General features: G+C 49.9%; 1 protein-coding gene across 1 annotated transcript in view; it reads right to left on the reverse strand.

The window, feature by feature from the left end:
* The window catches only part of MDFIC (MyoD family inhibitor domain containing), a 139,411-nt gene that overhangs the window by 61,463 nt on the left and 55,332 nt on the right, over positions 1-22,616 (reverse strand). The window contains exon 3 of the mRNA XM_069627891.1: positions 15,318-15,449. Within this exon, the coding sequence (XP_069483992.1) occupies positions 15,318-15,449 (132 nt within the window). The remainder of the gene's footprint in view (positions 1-15,317; positions 15,450-22,616) is intronic.

Genomic DNA, 22,616 nt, shown 5'->3' on the forward strand with positions numbered 1-22,616 from the left:
CTGCTCTTTTCAACCTTGGCCTCCAGCAGCAACTGAAGCCGCTCTTTTCAACCTTGGCCTCCAGCAGCAACTGAAGCCGCTCTTTGCATTCTTGGCCTCCTGAAGCAACTGAAGCCGCACTTTCCAGCCATGGCATCCTGCAGCAACTGAAGCTGCTCTTTCCAGCGTTGGCCTCCTGCAGCAACTGAAGCTGCTCTTTCCAGCGTTGGCCTCCTGCAGCAACTGAAGCTGCTCTTTCCAGCCTTGGCTGCCTGCATCAACTGAAGCTCTGCTTTCCTTCCTGCAGCAACTGAAGCTGCTCGTTCCAGCCTTGGCTACCTGCAGCAATAGAAGCTGCTCGTTCCAGCTTTGTCTACCTGCAGCAATAGAAGCTGCTCTTTGCATTCTTGGCCTCCTGCAGCAACTGAAGCTGCTCTTTGCATTCTTGGCCTCCTGCAGCAACTGAAGCTGCTCTTTTGAGCCTTGACCACCTGCAGCAACTGAAGCTGCACTTTGCATTCTTAGCCTCCTGCAGCAACTGGAGCTGCTCTTTCTTTTCCACCTTTGACCTCCTGCAGCAACCAAAGTTGCTCTTTCCAGCCTTGGCCTCCAGCAGCAACTGAAGCTGCCCTTTCCAGCGTGGCCTCCTGCAACAACTGGAGCTGCTCTTTCCAGCCTTGGCCTCCTGCAGCAACTGAAGCTGCTCTTTCCAGCCTTGGCTGCCTGCATCAACTGAAGCTCTGCTTTCCTTCCTGCAGCAACTGAAGCCGCTCTTTTCAACCTTGGCCTCCAGCAGCAACTGAAGCCGCTCTTTGCATTCTTGGCCTCCTGAAGCAACTGAAGCCGCACTTTCCAGCCATGGCATCCTGCAGCAACTGAAGCTGCTCTTTCCAGCGTTGGCCTCCTGCAGCAACTGAAGCTGCTCTTTCCAGCGTTGGCCTCCTGCAGCAACTGAAGCTGCTCTTTCCAGCCTTGGCTGCCTGCATCAACTGAAGCTCTGCTTTCCTTCCTGCAGCAACTGAAGCTGCTCGTTCCAGCCTTGGCTACCTGCAGCAATAGAAGCTGCTCGTTCCAGCTTTGTCTACCTGCAGCAATAGAAGCTGCTCTTTGCATTCTTGGCCTCCTGCAGCAACTGAAGCTGCTCTTTGCATTCTTGGCCTCCTGCAGCAACTGAAGCTGCTCTTTTGAGCCTTGACCACCTGCAGCAACTGAAGCTGCACTTTGCATTCTTAGCCTCCTGCAGCAACTGGAGCTGCTCTTTCTTTTCCACCTTTGGCCTCCTGCAGCAACCAAAGTTGCTCTTTCCAGCCTTGGCCTCCAGCAGCAACTGAAGCTGCCCTTTCCAGCGTGGCCTCCTGCAACAACTGGAGCTGCTCTTTCCAGCCTTGGCCTCCTGCAGCAACTGAAGCTGCTCTTTCCACCCTTGGCCTCCTGCAGCAACCAAAGCTGCTCTTTCCAGACTTGACCTCCTGCAGCAACGTAAGCTGCTATTTCCAGCCTTTGTCCCCTGCAGCAACTGAAGCTGCTCTTTCCAAACTTGGCCTCCAGTAGCAACTGAAGCCGCTCTTAGCATTCTTGGTCTCCTGCAGCAACTGAGGCTGCTCTTTCCAGCCCTGGCCTCCTATAGTCACTGAAGCTGCTCTCTCCAGCCTTGGCCCCCTGCAGCAACTGAAGCTGCTCTTTCCAGCCCTGGCCTCCTGTAGCAACTGAAGCTGTTTTCTCCAGCCTTGGCCTCCTGCAGTAACTGAGGCTGCTCTTTACTGCCCTGGCCTCCTGCAGCAACTGAAGCTGCTCGTTCCAGCCTTGGCCACCTGCAGCAACCAAAGCTGCTCTTTTCAGCCTTGGCCAGCTGCAGCAACTGACGCTACTCTTTCCAGCATTTGCCTCTTGCAGCAACTGGAGCTGCCCTTTCCAGTATTGGCCTCCTGCAGCAACCAAAGCTGCTCTTTCCAGCATTGGCCTCCAGCAGCAACCAAAGCTGCTCTTTCCAGCCTTCAACTCCAGCAGCAACCGAAGCTGCTCTTTCCAGCCTTACCCTCCTGCAGCAACCGAAGCTGTTTTTTCCAGCATTGGCCCCCTGCAGCAACTGACGCTGCTATTTCCAGCATTGGCCTCCTGCAGCAAATGAAGCTTCCCTTTCCAGCCTTGGCCTCCTGCAGCAGCCAAAGCTGCTCTTTTCAGCTTTGGCCTCCTGCAGCAACTAGAGTTGCCCTTTCGAGCCTTGGCCTCCTGCAGCAACTGAATCTGCTCTTTGCAGCCTTGGCCTCCTGCAGAAACTGAAGCTGCTCGTTCCAGCCTTGGCCACCTGCAGCAATAGAAGCTGCTCGTTCCAGCTTTGTCTACCTGCAGCAATAGAAGCTGCTCTTTGCATTCTTGGCCTCCTGCAGCAACTGACGCTGCTCTCTGCATTCTTGGCCTCCTGCAGCAACTGAAGCTGCTCTTTTGAGCCTTGACCACCTGCAGCAACTGAAGCTGCACTTTGCATTCTTGGCCTCCTGCAGCAACTGGAGCTGCTCTTTCCACCCTTGGCCTCCTGCAGCAACCAAAGCTGCTCTTTCCAGACTTGACCTCCTGCAGCAACGTAAGCTGCTATTTCCAGCCTTTGTCCCCTGCAGCAACTGAAGCTGCTCTTTCCAAACTTGGCCTCCAGTAGCAACTGAAGCCGCTCTTAGCATTCTTGGTCTCCTGCAGCAACTGAGGCTGCTCTTTCCAGCCCTGGCCTCCTATAGTCACTGAAGCTGCTCTCTCCAGCCTTGGCCCTCTGCAGCAACTGAAGCTGCTCTTTCCAGCCCTGGCCTCCTGTAGCAACTGAAGCTGTTTTCTCCAGCCTTGGCCTCCTGCAGTAACTGAGGCTGCTCTTTACTGCCCTGGCCTCCTGCAGCAACTGAAGCTGTTCGTTCCAGCCTTGGCCACCTGCAGCAACCAAAGCTGCTCTTTTCAGCCTTGGCCAGCTGCAGCAACTGAAGCTACTCTTTCCAGCATTTGCCTCTTGCAGCAACTGGAGCTGCCCTTTCCAGCATTGGCCTCCTGCAGCAACCAAAGCTGCTCTTTCCAGCATTGGCCTCCAGCAGCAACCAAAGCTGCTCTTTCCAGCCTTCACCTCCAGCAGCAACCGAAGCTGCTCTTTCCAGCCTTACCCTCCTGCAGCAACCGAAGCTGTTTTTTCCAGCATTGGCCCCCTGCAGCAACTGAAGCTGCTATTTCCAGCATTGGCCTCCTGCAGCAACTGAAGCTTCCCTTTCCAGCCTTGGCCTCCTGCAGCAGCCAAAGCTGCTCTTTTCAGCATTGGCCTCCTGCAGCAACTGAAGCTTCCCTTTCCAGCCTTGGCCTCCTGCAGCAACTGAATCTGCTCTTTGCAGCCTTGGCCTCCTGCAGAAACTGAAGCTGCTCGTTCCAGCCTTGGCCACCTGCAGCAATAGAAGCTGCTCGTTCCAGCTTTGTCTACCTGCAGCAATAGAAGCTGCTCTTTGCATTCTTGGCCTCCTGCAGCAACTGACGCTGCTCTCTGCATTCTTGGCCTCCTGCAGCAACTGAAGCTGCTCTTTTGAGCCTTGACCACCTGCAGCAACTGAAGCTGCACTTTGCATTCTTGGCCTCCTGCAGCAACTGGAGCTGCTCCTTCCACCCTTGGCCTCCTGCAACAACCGAAGCTGCTCTTTCCAGCCTTGGCCTCCAGCAGCAACTGAAGCTGCCCTTTCCAGGCGTGGCCTCCTGCAGCAACTGAAGCTGCTTTTTCCAGCCTTGGCCGCCTGAAGCAACTGAAGCTGCTCTTTTCAGCCTTGGCCTCCTGCAGCAACTGAAGCTGCTCTTTCCAGCCTTGGCCTCCTGCAGCAACTGAAGCTGCTCTTTCCAGCATTGGCCTCCTGCAGCAACTGAAGCTGCTCTTTCCAGCATTGGCCTCTTGCAGCAACTGGAGCTGCCCTTTCCAGCATTGGCCTCCTGCAGCAACCGGACCTGCTCTTTGCATTCTTGGCCTCCTGCAGCAACTGAAGCTTATCTTTCCAGCCTTGGCATCATGCAGCAACTGGAGCTGCTCTTAGCATTCTTGGCCTCCTGCAGCAACTGAAGCTTATCTTTCCAGCCTTGGCCTCCTGAAGCAACTGAAGCTGCTCTTTCCAGCCGTGGCCTCATGCAGCAACTGGAGCTGCTCTTTCCAGCCGTGGCCTCATGCAGCAACTGGAGCTGCTCTTTCCAGCCTTACCCTCCTGCAGCAACCAAAGATGCTTTTTCCAGCATTGGCCCCCTGCAGCAACTGAAGCTGCTATTTCCAGCATTGGCCTCCTGCAGCAACTGAAGCTTCCCTTTCCAGCCTTGGCCTCCTGCAGCAACCAAAGCTGCTCTTTTCACGCTTGGCCTCCTGCAGCAACTAGAGTTGCCCTTTCGAGCCTTGGCCTCCTGCAGCAACCGAAGCTGTTTTTTCCAGCATTGGCCCCCTGCAGCAACTGAAGCTGCTATTTCCAGCATTGGCCTCCTGCAGCAACTGAAGCTTCCCTTTCCAGCCTTGGCCTCCTGCAGCAGCCAAAGCTGCTCTTTTCAGCCTTGGCCTCCTGCAGCAACTAGAGTTGCCCTTTCGAGCCTTGGCCTCCTGCAGCAACTGAATCTGCTCTTTGCAGCCTTGGCCTCCTGCAGAAACTGAAGCTGCTCGTTCCAGCCTTGGCCACCTGCAGCAATAGAAGCTGCTCGTTCCAGCTTTGTCTACCTGCAGCAATAGAAGCTGCTCTTTGCATTCTTGGCCTCCTGCAGCAACTGACGCTGCTCTCTGCATTCTTGGCCTCCTGCAGCAACTGAAGCTGCTCTTTTGAGCCTTGACCACCTGCAGCAACTGAAGCTGCACTTTGCATTCTTGGCCTCCTGCAGCAACTGGAGCTGCTCCTTCCACCCTTGGCCTCCTGCAACAACCGAAGCTGCTCTTTCCAGCCTTGGCCTCCAGCAGCAACTGAAGCTGCCCTTTCCAGGCGTGGCCTCCTGCAGCAACTGAAGCTGCTTTTTCCAGCCTTGGCCGCCTGAAGCAACTGAAGCTGCTCTTTTCAGCCTTGGCCTCCTGCAGCAACTGAAGCTGCTCTTTCCAGCCTTGGCCTCCTGCAGCAACTGAAGCTGCTCTTTCCAGCATTGGCCTCCTGCAGCAACTGAAGCTGCTCTTTCCAGCATTGGCCTCTTGCAGCAACTGGAGCTGCCCTTTCCAGCATTGGCCTCCTGCAGCAACCGGACCTGCTCTTTGCATTCTTGGCCTCCTGCAGCAACTGAAGCTTATCTTTCCAGCCTTGGCATCATGCAGCAACTGGAGCTGCTCTTAGCATTCTTGGCCTCCTGCAGCAACTGAAGCTTATCTTTCCAGCCTTGGCCTCCTGAAGCAACTGAAGCTGCCCTTTCCAGCCGTGGCCTCATGCAGCAACTGGAGCTGCTCTTTCCAGCCGTGGCCTCATGCAGCAACTGGAGCTGCTCTTTCCAGCCTTACCCTCCTGCAGCAACCAAAGATGCTTTTTCCAGCATTGGCCCCCTGCAGCAACTGAAGCTGCTATTTCCAGCATTGGCCTCCTGCAGCAACTGAAGCTTCCCTTTCCAGCCTTGGCCTCCTGCAGCAACCAAAGCTGCTCTTTTCACGCTTGGCCTCCTGCAGCAACTAGAGTTGCCCTTTCGAGCCTTGGCCTCCTGCAGCAACTGAAGCTGCTCTTTCCAGCCTTGGCCTCCTGCAGCAACGGGAGCTGCCCTTTCCAGCCTTGGTCTCCTGCAGCAACGGGAGCTGCTCTTTCCAGCACAGGCCTCCTACAGCAACTGGAGCTGCCCTTTCCAGCCTTGGTCTCCTGCAGCAACTGAAGCTGCTCTTTCCAGCCTTGGCCTCCTGCAGCAACTGAAGCTGCTCTCCAGCCTTGGCCTCCTGCAGCAACTGAAGCTGCTCTTTCCAGCCTTGGCCTCCTGCAGCAACTGAAGCTTTTTTTCCAGCCTTGGCCTCCATAAGCAACTGAAGCTGCTCTTTCCAGCCTTGACCACCTGCAGCAACTGAAGCTGCTCTTTGCATTCTTGGCCTCCTGCAGCAACTGAAGCTGCTCTTTCCAGTATTGGCCTCCAGCAGCAACTGAAGCTGCTCTTTACAGCCTTGGCCTCCTGCAGCAACTGGAGCCGCTCTTTCCAGCCCTGACCTCCTGCAGCAACTGAAGCTTATCTTTCCAGCCATGGCCTCCTGAAGCAGCTAAAGCTGCTCTTTCCAGCCTTGGCCTCCTGTAGCAACTGGAGCTGCTCTTTCCAGCCCTGGCCTCCTGCAGCAACAGAAGCTGCTCTTTGTATTCTTGGCCTCCTGCAGCAACTGAAGCTGGTCTTTGAGTCCTTGGCCTCCTGCAGCAACTGAAGCTGCTCTTTCCAGCCTTGGCCTCATGCAGCAACTGAAGCCGCTCTTTTCAACCTTGGCCTCCAGCAGCAACTGAAGCTGCTCTTTTCAACCTTGGCCTCCAGCAGCAACTGAAGCCGCTCTTTTCAACGTTGGCCTCCAGCAGCAACTGAAGCCACTCTTTTCAACGTTGGCCTCCAGCAGCAACTGAAGCCGCTCTTTGCATTCTTGGCCTCCTGAAGCAACTGAAGCCGCACTTTCCAGCCATGGCCTCCTTCAGCAACTGGAGCTGCTCTTTCCAGCGTTGGCCTCCTGCAGCAACTGAAGCTGCTCTTTCTAGCGCTGGCATCCTGCAGCAACTGAAGCTGCTCTTTCCAGCCTTGGCTGCCTGCATCAACTGAAGCTCTGCTTTCCTTTCTGCAGCAACTGAAGTTGCTCGTTCCAGCCTTGGCCACCTGCAGCAATAGAAGCTGCTCTTTGCATTCTTGGCCTCCTGCAGCAACTGAAGCTGCCCTTTGCATTCTTGGCCTCCTGCAGCAACTGAAGCTACTCTTTTGAGCCTTAACCACCTGCAGCAACTGAAGCTGCACTTTGCATTCTTGGCCTCCTGCAGCAACTGGAGCTGCTCTTTCCGTTCCAACTTTGGCCTCCTGCAGCAACCAAAGTTGCTCTTTCCAGCCTTGGCTTCCAGCAGTAACTGAAGCTGCCCTTTCCAGCGTGGCCTCCTGAAACAACTGAAGCTGCTCTTTCCAGCCTTGGCCTCCTGCAGCAACTGAAGCTGCTCTTTCCACCCGTGGCCTCCTGCAGCAACCAAAGCTGCTCTTTCCAGACTTGGCCTCCTGCAGCAACTGAAGCTGCTCTTTCCAAACTTGGCCTCCAGTAGCAACGGAAACCGCTCTTAGCATTCTTGGTCTCCTGCAGCAACTGAATCTGTTCTTTCCAGCCTTTGCCTCCTGCAGAAACTGAAGATGCTCTCCAGCCTTGGCCTCCTGCATCAACCGAAGCTGCTCTTTCCAGCCTTGGCCTCCTGCAGCAACTGAAGCTGCTCATTGCAGCCATGGCCTCCTGCAGCAACTGAAGCTGCTCTTTCCAGCCTTGGCCTCCTGCAGCAACTGAATCTGCCCTTTCCAGCCTTGGCCTCCAGCAGCAACTGAAGCTGCTCTTTCCAGCCTTGGCCTCCAGCAGCAACTGAAGCTGCTCTTTCCAGCCTTGGCCTCCTGCAGCACCTGAAGCTGCTCTTTCCAGCCTTGGCCTCCTGCAGCAACTGAAGCTGCTCTTTCCAGCCTTGGCCTCCTGCAGCAACCAAAGCTGCTCTTTCCAGCCTTGGCCTCCTGCAGCAACTGAAGCTGTTCTTTCCAGCCTTGGCCTCCAGAAGCAACTGAAGCTGCTCTTTCCAGCCTTGACCACCTGCAGCAACTGAAGCCGCTCTTTGCATTCTTGGCCTCCTGCAGCAACTGAAGCTGCTCTTTCAAGCCTTTACCTCCTGCAGCAACTAGAGCTGCTCTTTCCACCCTTAGCCTCCAGCAGCAACTGAAGCTGTCCTTTCCAGCTGTGGCCTCCTGCAGCAACTGAAGCTGCTCTTTTCTTTCCAGCCTTGGCCTCCTGCAGCAACTGGATCTGCTCTTTCCACCCTTGGCCTCCTGCAGCAACCAAAGCTGCTCTTTCCAGCCCTGACCTCCTGCAGCAACTGAAGCTGCTCTTGCCAGCATTGGTCTGCTGCAGCACCTGAAGCTGCTCTTTCCAACCTTGTCCTCCAGCAGCAATTAAGCCGCTCTTAGTATTCTTGGCCTCAACTGAAGCTGCTCTTTCCAGCCTTGGCCTCCAGCAGCAACTGAAGCTGCTCTTTCCAGCCTTGGCCTCCTGCAGCACCTGAAGCTGCTCTTTCCAGCCTTGGCCTCCTGCAGCAACTGAAGCTGCTCTTTCCAGCCTTGGCCTCCTGCAGCAACCAAAGCTGCTCTTTCCAGCCTTGGCCTCCTGCAGCAACTGAAGCTGTTCTTTCCAGCCTTGGCCTCCAGAAGCAACTGAAGCTGCTCTTTCCAGCCTTGACCACCTGCAGCAACTGAAGCCGCTCTTTGCATTCTTGGCCTCCTGCAGCAACTGAAGCTGCTCTTTCAAGCCTTTACCTCCTGCAGCAACTAGAGCTGCTCTTTCCACCCTTAGCCTCCAGCAGCAACTGAAGCTGTCCTTTCCAGCTGTGGCCTCCTGCAGCAACTGAAGCTGCTCTTTTCTTTCCAGCCTTGGCCTCCTGCAGCAACTGGATCTGCTCTTTCCACCCTTGGCCTCCTGCAGCAACCAAAGCTGCTCTTTCCAGCCCTGACCTCCTGCAGCAACTGAAGCTGCTCTTGCCAGCATTGGTCTGCTGCAGCACCTGAAGCTGCTCTTTCCAACCTTGTCCTCCAGCAGCAAATGAAGCCGCTCTTAGTATTCTTGGCCTCCTGCAGCAACTGAAGCTGCTCTTTCCATCCTTGGCCTCCTGCACCTACGGAAGCTGCTCTTTCCAGTCTTGGCCTCCAGCAGCAACTGAAGCTGCTCTTTCCAGCCTTGGCCTCCTGCAGCAACTGAAGCTGTTCTTTCCAGCCGTGGCCTCCTGCAGCAACTGGAGCTGCTCTTTCCACCCTTGGCCTCCTGCAGCAGCCAAAGCTTCTCTTTCCAGCTATGGCCTCCTGCAGCAACCGAAGCTGCCCTTTTCTTTCCAGCCTTGGCCTCCTGCAGCAACCGGAGCTGCTCTTTCCACCCTTGGCCTCCTGCAGCAAACAAAGCTGCTCTTTCCAGCCCTTGCCTCCTGCAGCAACTGAAGCTGCTCTTTCCAGCATTGGCCTCCTGCACCTACTGAAGCTGCTCTTTCCGGCCCTGGCCTCGTGCAGCAACTGAGGCTGCTCTTTCCATCCTTGGCCTCCTGCAGCACCTGAAGCTGCTTTTTCCAGTCTTGGCCTCCTGCAGCAACTGAAGCTGCTATTTCCAGGCTTGGCCTCGTGCAGCAACTGAAGCTGCTCTTTCCAGCCTTGGCCTCCTGCAGCAACTGGAGCTGCTCTTTCCACCCTTGGACTCCTGCCGCAACCAAAGCTGCTCATTCCAGCCTTGGCCTCCTGCAGCAACTGGAGCTGCTCTTTCCACCCTTGGACTCCTGCCGCAACCAAAGCTGCTCTTTCCAACCTTGTCCTCCAGCAGCAACTGAAGCCGCTCTTGGTATTCTTGGCCTCCTGCAGCAAATGAAGCTGCTCTTTCCATCCTTGGCCTCCTGCACCTACTGAAGCTGCTCTTTCCAGTCTTGGCCTCCATCAGCAACTGAAGCTGCTCTTTCCAGCCTGGGCCTTCTGCACCAATTGAAGCTGCTCTTTCCATACTTGGCCTCCTGCACCTACTGAAGCTGCTCTTTCCGGCCCTGGCCTCGTGCAGCAACTGAGGCTGCTCTTTCCATCCTTGGCCTCCTGCAGCACCTGCAGCTGCTTTTTCCAGTCCCGGCCTCCTGCAGCAACTGAATCTGCTCTTTGCAGCTGTGGCCTCCTGCAGCAACTGAATCTGTTCTTTCCAGCCTTGGCCTCCTGCAGCAACTGAAGATGCTCTCCAGCCTTGGCCTCCTGCATCAACCGAAGCTGCTCTTTCCAGCCTTGGCCTCCTGCAGCAACTGAAGCTGCTAATTGCAGCCATGGCCTCCTGCAGCAACTGAAGCTGCTCTTTCCAGCCTTGGCCTCCTGCGGCAACTGAATCTGCTCTTTCCAGCCTTGGCCTCCAGCAGCAACTGAAGCTGCTCTTTCCAGCCTTGGCCTCCTGCAGCACCTGAAGCTGCTCTTTCCTGCCTTGGCCTCCTGCAGCAACTGAAGCTGCTCTTTCCAGCCTTGGCCTCCTGCAGCAACTGAAGCTGCCTCCTGCAGCGACTAAAGCTGCTCTTTCCAGGCATTGCCTCCTGCAGCAACTGAAGCTGCTCTTACCAGCCTTGGATTCCTGAAGCTGCTCTTTCCAATCTTTGCCTCCTGCAGCAACCGAAGCGGCTCTTTCCAGCCTTGGACTCCTGCAGCAACCAAAGCGGCTCGTTCCAGCCTTGGCCTCCTGCAGCAACCAAAGCTGCTCTTTCCAGCCTTGGCCTCCTGCAGCAACTGCAGCTGCTCTTTCCAGCCTTGGCCTCGACCATTGACCATTGACCAGCCTTGACCATTGCCATGCTTCCAGTGCGTCAGCTGCAAGCATGTGCCACCCTTTAGTATGTGTGGTTGGACCACATGCATATAGGAATGTGGATCTGAAGCGGCACGTAGCAATGCTCTTTAGCTGTAATCTGGTATACCACACACACTACATCTCCACATCTGACCACTCATGTGCAGTATCTTTTAAATTCCTGATGGAGCCACAGGTCTTTGAAATCCCACCTGCAAGGCACTGTCCAGCTTTGAGAAGAACCATCAAGCCCGTGTGGTGCTCATGAGTGATTCCCAAGTAGACAGTAAAGGCACAGACGGAGAAGCGCCAGCTTGATGGAAACTGTAGCAAAGCAATAATGCACACTGCAGTGCCGAGGACGAGTATGCTCGTCCTATTTGCATAGATATGCATAACAGCCCAGCAGATAAGGGGGGGTCATTACGAGTTTGGAGGTAGCCATGGCGCCATTAGCGCCATGGCTGCCTCCAAACCCGGGTCCGGTGTCACTGTATGGGGACTTACTAGGACATTCCGACCTATGCGGACCCAGTAAATCCCCATTCAGTAAACCATTCCCCATTCCCATTTGAGACCCATAGGGCTCAATGGGGAAGGCGCTAATAATGGGCCAGCAAATTGCGGGCCCGTTATTAGCTCCAAGGTCCCATAACGGGTCCCGCAAAGAACGGCTGGTCGGACCAGCTGTTCCTGCTCGGACCCGCTAAGGAACCTCGGAATATGGCGGCTGGGTCTTAACAGCACTGCCATCCTTAACGGTGCCGTTAAGCCCCTACCGCCATACTCATAATGACCCCCAAGGGGTTCAAAATGATAGGATACTGTTTGGGACCATTTGTAGAAATTCAAGTATGAACGCCATACCCTATTGCAGCTATCATCTTGGCAGCTTCAGTGAACATGTGAACAAGCAAACAGATGATTCGTCCACCTTTCAAAAGATTGCATCATTTATTTTCCCCCACATAGGAGTGGGAGTGTTTTACTTTTCTGTACACGCCAGCCAATCTGCTGACAACAACAAAAAAATACCTACTGTTCTTTTCCAGCAAAGTTTCAAATATATTTTTGGAAGGGAAATCCAATAAGGGAAATTGCCGAGAGGTCCTAAGCAAGCTTGACTGATTGATCAAACTAGAGTGTCCAAACCTCTACACTACCAATGCTTCGGTGGCGAGAGGCGTACAGGCATAAATAGAGTGTCTGAACCTATACACTACCAATGCTTCGGTGGCGGGAGGCGTACAGGCACAAATAGAGTATCCGAACCTCTACACTACCAATGCTTCGGTGGCGAGAGGCGTACAGGCATAAATAGAGTGTCTGAACCTATACACTACCAATGCTTCGGTGGCGAGAGGAGTACAGGCACAAATAGAGTACCCAAACCTCTACACTACCAATGCTTCGGTGGCGAGAGGCGTACAGGCACAAATAGAGTATCCGAACCTCTACACTACCAATGCTTCGGTGGCGAGAGGAGTACAGGCATAAATAGAGTGTCTGAACCTATACACTACCAATGCTTCGGTGGCGAGAGGCGTACAGGCACAAATAGAGTGTCGGAACCTCTACACTACCAATGCTTCGGTGGCGAGAGGCATACAGGCATAAATAGAGTATCTGAACCTATACACTACCAATGCTTCGGTGGCGAGAGGCGTACAGGCACAAATAGAGTGTCCGAACCTCTACACTACCAATGCTTCGGTGGCGAGAGGCGTACAGGCACAAAGAGTATCCGAACCTCTACACTACCAATGCTTCGGTGGCGAGAGGCGTACAGGCACAAATAGAGTATCCAAACCTCTACACTACCAATGCTTCGGTGGCGAGAGGCGTACAGGCACAAATAGAGTGTCGGAACCTCTACACTACCAATGCTTCGGTGGCGAGAGGCGTACAGGCACGAATAGAGTGTTCGAACCTCTACACTACCAATGCTTTGGTGGCGAGAGGCGTACAGGCATAAATAGCGTGTCTGAACCTATACACTACCAATGCTTCGGTGGCGAGAGGCGTACAGGCATAAATAGCGTGTCTGAACCTCTACCCTACCAATGCTTCCCTGGCAAGAGGCGTACAAGCACATTAGAACTTGTACATCAGTAAGTGCTTTGTGCCCTTGTGTAAATGAAAATCAGTCTCTATAGGGTGACATTGCGAATGTCTAAACCCACACGCATGCGAGCGTGAGAAATGTGTCTAGCGCCACACCCTGGAGAAAGTAGAGTCAAGCAGTTAGTTTCCTTTTCAGGGCTAAATAAGTAAATGTGTTACTTGGTGCTCACTGGGGTGCAGGCGGTAAAGGGCACATTGCGTGCCATCGCAAATGACTGTTCTGTGGGTATTTGGAAATCGCAGAGGCATTTTAGCTGAATAATAACACATTCTTGACAATTCAGCAATAGGAATGCAAGTCATAGTTTGACATCATGGAATACTCGCAAGCCGTGATCCCTAGCATTCGTTCAGGGGTACAGGCATAAATAGCGTGTCTGAACCTATACACTACCAATGCTTCGGTGGCGAGAGGCGTACAGGCATAAATAGCGTGTCTGAACCTCTACCCTACCAATGCTTCCCTGGCAAGAGGCGTACAAGCACATTAGAACTTGTACATCAGTAAGTGCTTTGTGCCCTTGTGTAAATGAAAATCAGTCTCTATAGGGTGACATTGCGAATGTCTAAACCCACACGCATGCGAGCGTGAGAAATGTGTCTAGCGCCACACCCTGGAGAAAGTAGAGTCAAGCAGTTAGTTTCCTTTTCAGGGCTAAATAAGTAAATGTGTTACTTGGTGCTCACTGGGGTGCAGGCGGTAAAGGGCACATTGCGTGCCATCGCAAATGACTGTTCTGTGGGTATTTGGAAATCGCAGAGGCATTTTAGCTGAATAATAACACATTCTTGACAATTCAGCAATAGGAATGCAAGTCATAGTTTGACATCATGGAATACTCGCAAGCCGTGATCCCTAGCATTCGTTCAGGGGTACTCTCCAAATGAAGAGGGCAACAAGGCTAAATAACCATGGAGAGCGAAAACATCGAGGGTGTCACCTATTTAGAAACACACTAAAAAAAAAAGCGCGTATTAAAGCAATTATCTCCATTCCTACTGTGGAGCTAAAATAATTAACATTTTCAGGGACTATGAATTCAAACCTAATTTTCATGATCAAAGACATTATTTAGATCATGTTTAAAATCTACAAAAATATACAGGGCAGGCGGGACAGCAGCAGCATCGTAAAGCTATGCCACAGAGAGCCAGGTCATAAAATTGTAATTGTTTATTTATACCGCGCTTAATACTCAGAGGTTTCTAAGCGCGGACCCGGGGATCAAACCTGTGCTGCCCCGCTTCGTCTTGCTTCCAATGCGAGCGCATTGCCCATGAGCTATCCCACCGAGGAATGCAGCAGCACACAAGCAAGAAAACACACCCCAAAGTGCCTATTCTATTCTACGCTCTCTTTTTGAACGAGGCACTATTTTTGCTTATTGACACATTTTAAGCTGTTGAATATTATATCATTTTTTGACACACCATAGTATTCAGGACATAGGATCATTATGATGTTGTTGAAGATTTCATTGGTGATGTCATGCATGTCAATGATGTCATGTGTAACGTCAGGAACTGTGTAAGGCAGAAGCGAGTAGTGGTTCTAGTGTTTCCCGTAACATTTTCGGTGGATTTTAAGTGTTCCATTGTAATCCTCAGAGCCCTTGAATTTATGGTTTGGTTCAAAGGTCATATTTTAAGGTGGTGAATCCTAACTGTTCTAAATACACACATAAGTCAAATGATCAGAGCTTCCGCAAGGTTTCTGCAAAGTACATAAAGATAACATGCTTTTTACATGTTCAGATGTGTAACTGGAACTGTGGCCGGATTGCCCGTGGCCGCGTGAGGAGCTGGGGTCCTGCACAGCATGCCCTCAGGACTGAAACACTGTGCAGTGGACGTGGCACACACGAGTGGCATTGACTCAAGCAGTGAGGCCCGATGCCATCTAAGGGGCAAGAATTAGGGGAGTTAAAGAGCCACGTACTCCCTGCCTTCTAAGTAAGCTTCTGCACTGTGCGCGCAAATTTCCCTTAAAAAGCAGCCCTGGAAGATTCCACTTCAAGCACACCTTTGCTGAAGACCCCCGGGTGACTCCTGTGTGAATGTGTGGCACGCAACCTGCCAAAACCTTATTTGTCTTGGCGCGTTCCTCGACACACCTTGGAAACCTGAAAGATGTTGTACCCAGCAAGGAAGTGAAAGGCCTAATTCTACTAAAAGCTGCTCGGACCTCCTCGTCTATGTGAAGATGGCGAGAAGATAACGCTGCATGCCGAAGCAGATCCCTGCAAAGATATGCACTCACTCGCATCTTACTTGGAAATAACATCACATATGATTGGAAACTGAAGTCAGAATAGGCTTAGATAACTTCCATCAGCCTGGTTCTGATGCTTGGGGGGGTTCTGTTGGCATGCATTAACTACATGTCCCTCTTCCTCGTCTCAGTTTTTACCTCTGAGGCCCACCCTCTACCCCCCTCCAGGAACCCTTCCTCGCTTTAATTTCTTTTCAGGTATAATACCTCCTACTTTCCCACAAGCCCCAGTTCTTAATAACCAGGCCAGAGCATGGGACCCTCCCCTCAGGGAGGCAGAGGAGGGTTGTCAGTACTGTGACGAGGAAGGGTATGACTAGGAGTAATGACGATTACCAGCACATAATCCTAGTGTTTTTCCTGGTCAGACCATAACGTCAGACGCTTACTTGAGGCCTACAACAGCAGTCGACTACATTGGCTAGACACGATTGAAGGGCAGCGATTTACTCTTAGCAGACTTACTTTTGACGAGGCCGCCATAGTTGAGGTCTCCCCAGACAGGCTGTCCGTATGTTTCCGGTGGAGTGCTTCGGTTCATAGAGGGCTGCTCGAATTCCCTGGCCCTCAAACTTGTGTTTTCTTTCTCACATTGTTCTAACATATAAAAAAAAAAACACAGTTATTATGTTTGTACGAAAGCCACGGAATTACCAATGCCACAAACAGCAAACCGTTTCTTCTGTTATTTATATTGGAGACGTTCGCTTTATGGAGTAGGGGAAGGGAGGTACGGAGGGGTTCTAGTAAATATAGGGCATAAATTGGAATAGGCATTGCCAACCCCATGCCAGGAGGTATGCCTTTACAACTATAGAGGGTCACAACAATGTTTTCCTGTGGCAGCTTATCTGTACAGTTACAAATCCGGATTTATTGGCTTTGTCAACACACATAATGGCAGACATGATGGATTGGGATCCTTGTAAAGGTTTATAAATGAGGTTTCCAATCCATCATGGCTGCATTCGTTAACTACAAAAGGATTGGCAGCCATACACAGTAGTTATGTTTGTGATAATAATAATGATCACAACAAAAATAAGGAACACAATGTAAGGCAGCACACAAGAGTAAAATACATCAATGTAACAAGCACCATGGAAAAAAAAAACAAGCTCTTAGCAACATTCAAGAACGTTCTTCCGGAATCAAACACTGCCGTTCACTTGTATAAAATGGCTGCCACAGTAACAGATTTCAGCATTCTGCATCTCAGAGCAGCCGACTGACCCTGGAGCTCCTCTAATATGAATCTTCAAGAGATCTGTCAGGGAGCTAATGCTCTCTAGGCCCAAGAAGGGACATATTTTGGCCTACTTAAGGTCTGATATCAACAGGCCTTCTAGGCTTTTGAAGTGACAAGATTCTTTTTTTAACAACACCTGTTATTACAGTACTGAAACTGGCACAGGTGCAACCTCTGCTGCTACTATTAGTCGGTAAAGTAATTAGGATTGAAGAGGGAGACCGGGTGGACCATAGCGGCGAGTGACAAATAATGCCACGACGCTGCATGCGCAACATGCAAATGTAGCAGCATTATAGTATGAGGAGATGGTAGCCGTGTAATAAGCAGACAAGAAAAGCAATTTAAAAGAGGCAGTGAGGAGGGAGATGACGAGGGGAAGAGACAAACAGCTGATAAACAGTAGGGGAAGGTTAATAAGCTGTTGTGGGAAACCAAAACAAATAGGTATGGAGCATCAACTCAAATATAATGCAATGCTTTAAATGTCAATTTATGAGGTGGCGCACTGCTCGTGAGCCGCTGTCAGACTACATTACCTTTGCACTCAACTCAAAGGGGGATGTGGTCTTATCACGTGACCTAACAAAAAAATGATGTACCCTAATAGTGTCAAGAACAAGGTATAACTAGTCCTCTAATTAAGACCGAGGAGTTGACCCTAGAGATGCAACACTAGTGGAATGCGGCCAATTAAAACTACAGTGTATCTATTCAGAGAGGAACTTGTATAGGGAGCATATAAAAGAAGGTCACTCGGGCCGAAGTGGCATTTTCTGTCTACAGGATGGTCGCTGTGTTGCGAGGACTGACGGGGCATACAGCTAGTTGAACCATGATATACACTGCCCTTTTCCGACTACTTGAAATACAAAATACTGTCAATCACGCGGGAGCGGCGCATCAGTGGTGCGACAATGGCGCGCAGCGCCCATAGCGCATCACAGACACCATCGGCTGATCACCTGTCGGCTGGTGGAATGGAGCCATAGGGAAAAATAAAATCTCTGTGGGGGTCTCCTAGATAGACGACATATCTATGTCGGGGTCCCCTAGATAGACATATCTATGTTAGGATCCCCTAAATAGACGACATATCGATGTTTTGGAAAGGAGGTGAAGTTGCATTGATACACTTTTATGAGTGGTTTAACCAATAAAGCAGGTTCCTTTGGTACATACACACCCCACAAAGTGACTAATTAACCATGACAGTATTTAGGGTGCCAAGGGACTGCAATTCCCTCCTACTGTATGGGAGTTATCGTCCAAGAACATTGTAGGGGTATTTGCCTTTTGGGATGTTCTTCTGCTTTAAGGGAAACTGCTGCACATTACAACATGACAATTTGACATCCCAGCTATCCACATGTTTACGCAGCCAGTGAAACCCTAGAAAATTCCTCAGAAGAGCCAGATATATCCTCTGGACCAGTACTTTCTGAATCACCCCCCAGACAGAAAGGGGGAGACCTTCTCATGTATGTTACTGTGTTCACCTTTTGCTAACAGTGTTTAAAGGATTCCCACATTTCTAAATATGGGTGAGAAGCAAGTGCTTCTAGCCTCGTTTGATTTCAAATTTGCTAAAAACCCAAGAGTCTGCTTGATTCATGGAATACACACCTCCAAAACAGCCTCCATTCAACATCTCCCCCCAGCGGGCAGAATGCCTCTGCAAACGGTGTACCCTGCTTGTCCACAGAGGTCCAGAGAGCTTGATCCAGGACTTTCCGCCCCTTAGATGCAATTGAGTTAACATTGTTTACTTCATCACATGACCATGTGATCTACAATTGGTCAGCATTGGATCCAGGCCAATTAAAATGAGGATAGGAAAACACTTCAAAAGACACAACATGGCCCAGATGGCTTCAGGTGGGGAGTAATCCACCAGCCACAGATGCTGAAATGTGGAGGAAATACTGAATGTCTTCTTGTTTTCAGAGAAGACAGTTGGATTTTCAGATTGGGCACAGCTGGACAGGGTCGGAATAAAGAGATAGAATGGGACTGACTGTTGGTCGCTTGATACGAGCACTGCCCTGTCTGCCAATGACATCAAGATCTAGTCACAGTAGGGTAGGGTGACCAGACGTCCCGATTATACTGCAACTAGGCCCTCTGTTTCCCATCCTAAGGGTGTTTTTTACTTAAAAAACACGTTCCAGTTTTTGGCAAAATGAGGATCCCTGTCCAGGAAGCAAACATCAGATGAATTAACATATTTTACATTGCACCCCTCTGACATCCCAGGCTGGGTTTGAACACCCAACCTTTCACATATCCACCATACATACGCCTTACCAGTTTGTGCCACACAAACTGGTTAAGAAACCAAATAGATAAGAAAGCATAAAATATTACTAAGAGCAAAAGCTCCTTTGTTAGTGACATGCTCACCTTAAAAAGTGCACAGTTTATTTGCAGGGTGGCAGTTCGATCCTGGAAATATTGCATGCACATACAGGAAGAAGGGGGGCAGGAGGGTCTGCCATGGCAGTCCTTCTTTTAGGTTTGTGGCCGTCCCGGTTTTTTTCTTTTGGAAATCTGGTCACCCGACAGTAGGGTGTTGACTGGGAGACATGATGAGGCCGATAACACAGATGGATTACCTATAATGGGACGCCAATATGCAATTGGTGGCATGGGGGATTCATCGAGATACCCGTCTCCCAGATATTACAATATTCTTGTGCCTAGAAGAATACCTGATGTAAGAATAAATCAATCCAACAATGACATAAAAATATCTTCATTTCTCAGTTAAGAATTGATTAGGTGCCCATTGAGGATTGATATTCTCTGTGTGCACTCACTTTTGTAAACACATGGGATATGCAATCTTTAGCCACGTGCCCATTTACGTCCGCCATTTTGAATTCAAATCAGGGAAAAATCAAAACATGGCCGATGAGGAGGGCCCTCACATCCCAGACCGACGAGTCCAGATGTGAACGTTACCGGGGCGCAAGCAACACCATCAGCTTTCAGAGCAATGTGACCGAGAACCGGAGGCTGTGCGATCACACACTGGAACAAGGTGGCAGAGCTGCATGGCATATGACACTAAGTGACCGTGCAGCCCCCGGCACATCACCCGACACATCCCCATGAAACAGGTGACAGGTAAGTGATCGCGGTACAGAGTATGTGCATCAGAACAGCAGGCACTCGGTGGGTGTAATATGGGGCTCTGATAAGTACAGCTTGGATATAGAAGGGCCACATCACCAAGTGTTTGTAATTTGTGTCCCGATAGCTCTGTTACAATTATCATCGGATGAATAAACACCTTCTAAACATGTAGAGAATTTGGTTGCAAAACTAAAGTAGTGAGAACCTCTCTTTGCAACCCTTTCTGCGCATAACTGGCAAGACTCTTGTGCTACGTAATACAAAAGGGGTGTACTCTGATCAGAGGTCCTTTTTGGGAGAGTATTCAGCTATCAGCAGGACTTTTGTTTGCTGGGATGATTTAGAGTGACCGGTTTCCTGATGAATGCCTGTAAATAAATAGCCAGCCGAAACCGGTCGAAAAACAAGGGCGTGCACCGGTTTTTGCATGGTGCGTCCCACCTACAATATTTTAAACAATACGTTTGAACGTGGATACCCCAAGTCTGTGCATATTAAAGAAATCCTGTTTTCTGGAGCAGTACCGCTTCCATCTGGGATGTCCTCTTTGTGTTTGCAATGGTGATGCACCCTGGGTGACTTGGCGGCTTGACGACTGCACTTCTCATTGTCATTAATTGAGGATTCTAAGCCTCAAAGATGGATTAGTAGTGGGGCTAAAGCCTCACCCCGCCAGAGCTTTGCCCCATCTTCACAAATCGATATTAAGAGAGTAAAAAGAGTTGTAAACATTCAAAATGATTGATGTATTGTAGAAGCAAAAAAACCTGAAATGATAACATTGCAAAGCATCCCTTCAAAAGCCTTTGGGTTTGGACCAAAACTCATGTGCGATAACAATGCACAATTATTGGAACCAGGATGGGAAGGGGATTTACAAGGCACCCACACACAATAACGCATAAACAGATAATCCTGAGCAAGAGGGATTTAATTGGAGCAAAGTTGTTAAGATTTTTAGAGGGTGTGAATTGAAGAGGCACAAAACCTCCCACATACGTGCCTCTGAAAAATAGGGATAATTGGTTTTAATGTCAACCGAGGGGTGTCTTTGGCAATCTCACTCTCTGGGTTAGCAGAAAATCTCGGAAAATCACCAACTGTTGCCAGTTAGTAACCCCAGTGCGCCCCAATGGAGCTAACCCCCCTGTGTTTTCTTAGTCATACTTTCCGTCAAATTAAAAAGTTAAACTTTATAAGTAAAAAAAAAGGACTCACGTCATTGTTTTCAACACACGATATTCATCCTTTCATGATAAGGATTACTGAAAAGGGGACTTTTTTGGGTGTGTGCGTACATACAAAGCACCATTATTCGTTTAACCAACAAAAACAATGACACACATAATTCCTTGACCTCAATTTGTCGCGGGCGTTTCCCAAATACACTGTTGGTGTTTTGCTGTTTCTTTCAACAAACCGAAAACAGTTCACAGGAATGCGTCTATCGATGCCACTTTCCATTTCTGCCAGTATTGCCAACGCGTTCTGGACCACAAATCCCTCCTCAGTGCATGTTCACTGGTCTTCTGATATACAAATATTCACATTTCTCAATTTTCACCTAAAAAAACGCATAGAGTTGTAGTCAAACACCTCTGGTGCTCCTATGACTCTCCTCACACTGACCTTTACTGAGGATATAATGTTCTATTTCTATAAATAAATCAAAAAACACATATGGGCATCTGTTCGATATGGATATATGCCAAAAGCCCTATATGGACCAGAAAATCAAAAAGGTACCCCACCCCACCAGAGCCCCTTTCTACTTAAATATTCCTCCGTTTACACAGTTCCATCTGTAACAACACAACAGATCCTTCAAGTCAGTTCCCTTAGTATTATTCAGCTGGTTTTCCCTCCCCTCTTCTTCAAACCTACTGTAAGGGTCTTATTCCACCAGGCGCAACAGTGCCCGACCGAATGAATCCGTCAGATACTGTGCGCTTGTCTAACGTAACATCCCTATACACCCCAACCCACGTTCTCGCTGTAACAGCACCGCGGCTCTGTTCAAAACGTGGCGGCCATGTTGAGCATACCAAAGCTTGAGGTTTTTTCCATGCGTATCTGACTCCCTCTGCTGCATTCATTCCGTGGCAGCCATGTTGAGCGTACCAAAGCTTGTGGTTTTTTCTATGCGTATCGGACTCCATCTTCTGCAGTCAATCCACACCTCCCTTAGTGTGCTCTCTTATTTGCCTCACAATAATTCTTTCTCTCATACACCATATTGTCAACTGTAAATACATCATTATTTACATGCGGCCTTCAATAGCCGCTTACTATCCCCATTTGAGGCAATATTTCATGGTGAGCTCACTCGCCATTGTTAAAAATACATTACATAGCGGTGCGTGGATACGGCATGAGTGGCATCATTGCGGCGAGTCGGTCAGGTGCTGCACTGCCACATCCATCAGTACCCAAACGTAAATCATATCCTGTGGACGCCATATTGGAATGGTAATGGTTTCACTAGTTCAGATAGGAATTACTCATAGCAGCCTCTGTGTTCTAATCATTCTTTGTCATCTATAAATCTCCATCGAGGACAATTCTTGCACAGGGGTAATTACATTATGGAAAATGTAAGCGCCGGATTTCACAAATGAATAACCCACCCATACGTGATGCGCTTAATGTGTAATGACTCCAGCATCAATTGACACCCCTTGAACCGCTCTGCGAGTGAATAATTGACACGCAAATGGTGTGCATTCATATTGACATGATTCTTGATGTGTACTAACTCCAACATGAATTGGCAACCCTTCGATTCACTTTCGATTCTCAGTGTCAAGCCCTTTATCACAAATCATCCATCTCATAATAACCACACTGCGTCCCTTCCAGGACATCCCAGTTCACAATCGTGATGCACTCTGTGAAGGCATCAAGTATGACACAGACGACAGCTTCAATATTTAACAGAAATACTTATATTAATGTTGGGAAGGGAGCAGACCCGTCCCACCCCCTACGCGCTTTAGAGTGAGGCGAGATGCATTCAAAGCACTATGATGGAACAGGGGGGGGGCGGTGAGCGGACCACCGCACAATATACAGGACCCCACTTCAATATAATCAAATATAATCAACTCACATAGTGTAGCGCAGGGCACGAGCAAGATTGCTATTTTTGTGTATATGTTAGTAACGGTGTCCAGTCATAATATCGAATACAAAATTTCGAATGTCAAAAAAGTCGAATCAAAAATGTCGAAAAAAAAAATGTCGAATTATTATTTTTTTACGATATTTTTTTTGGGCTCTAGTTTATATAAAAAAAATAGGTAAAAACAAAAAAAAAAAGAAAAAACGGGGGTTGGGGGGGAACCCCCCCATTTCGAAAAAAAAACGTCATAAAAAAT

Source organism: Ambystoma mexicanum, chromosome 12 (genome assembly GCF_040938575.1).
Source record: "Ambystoma mexicanum isolate Mex_15411 chromosome 12, UKY_AmexF1_1, whole genome shotgun sequence".
Classification (NCBI taxonomy): Eukaryota; Metazoa; Chordata; class Amphibia; order Caudata; family Ambystomatidae; genus Ambystoma; species Ambystoma mexicanum.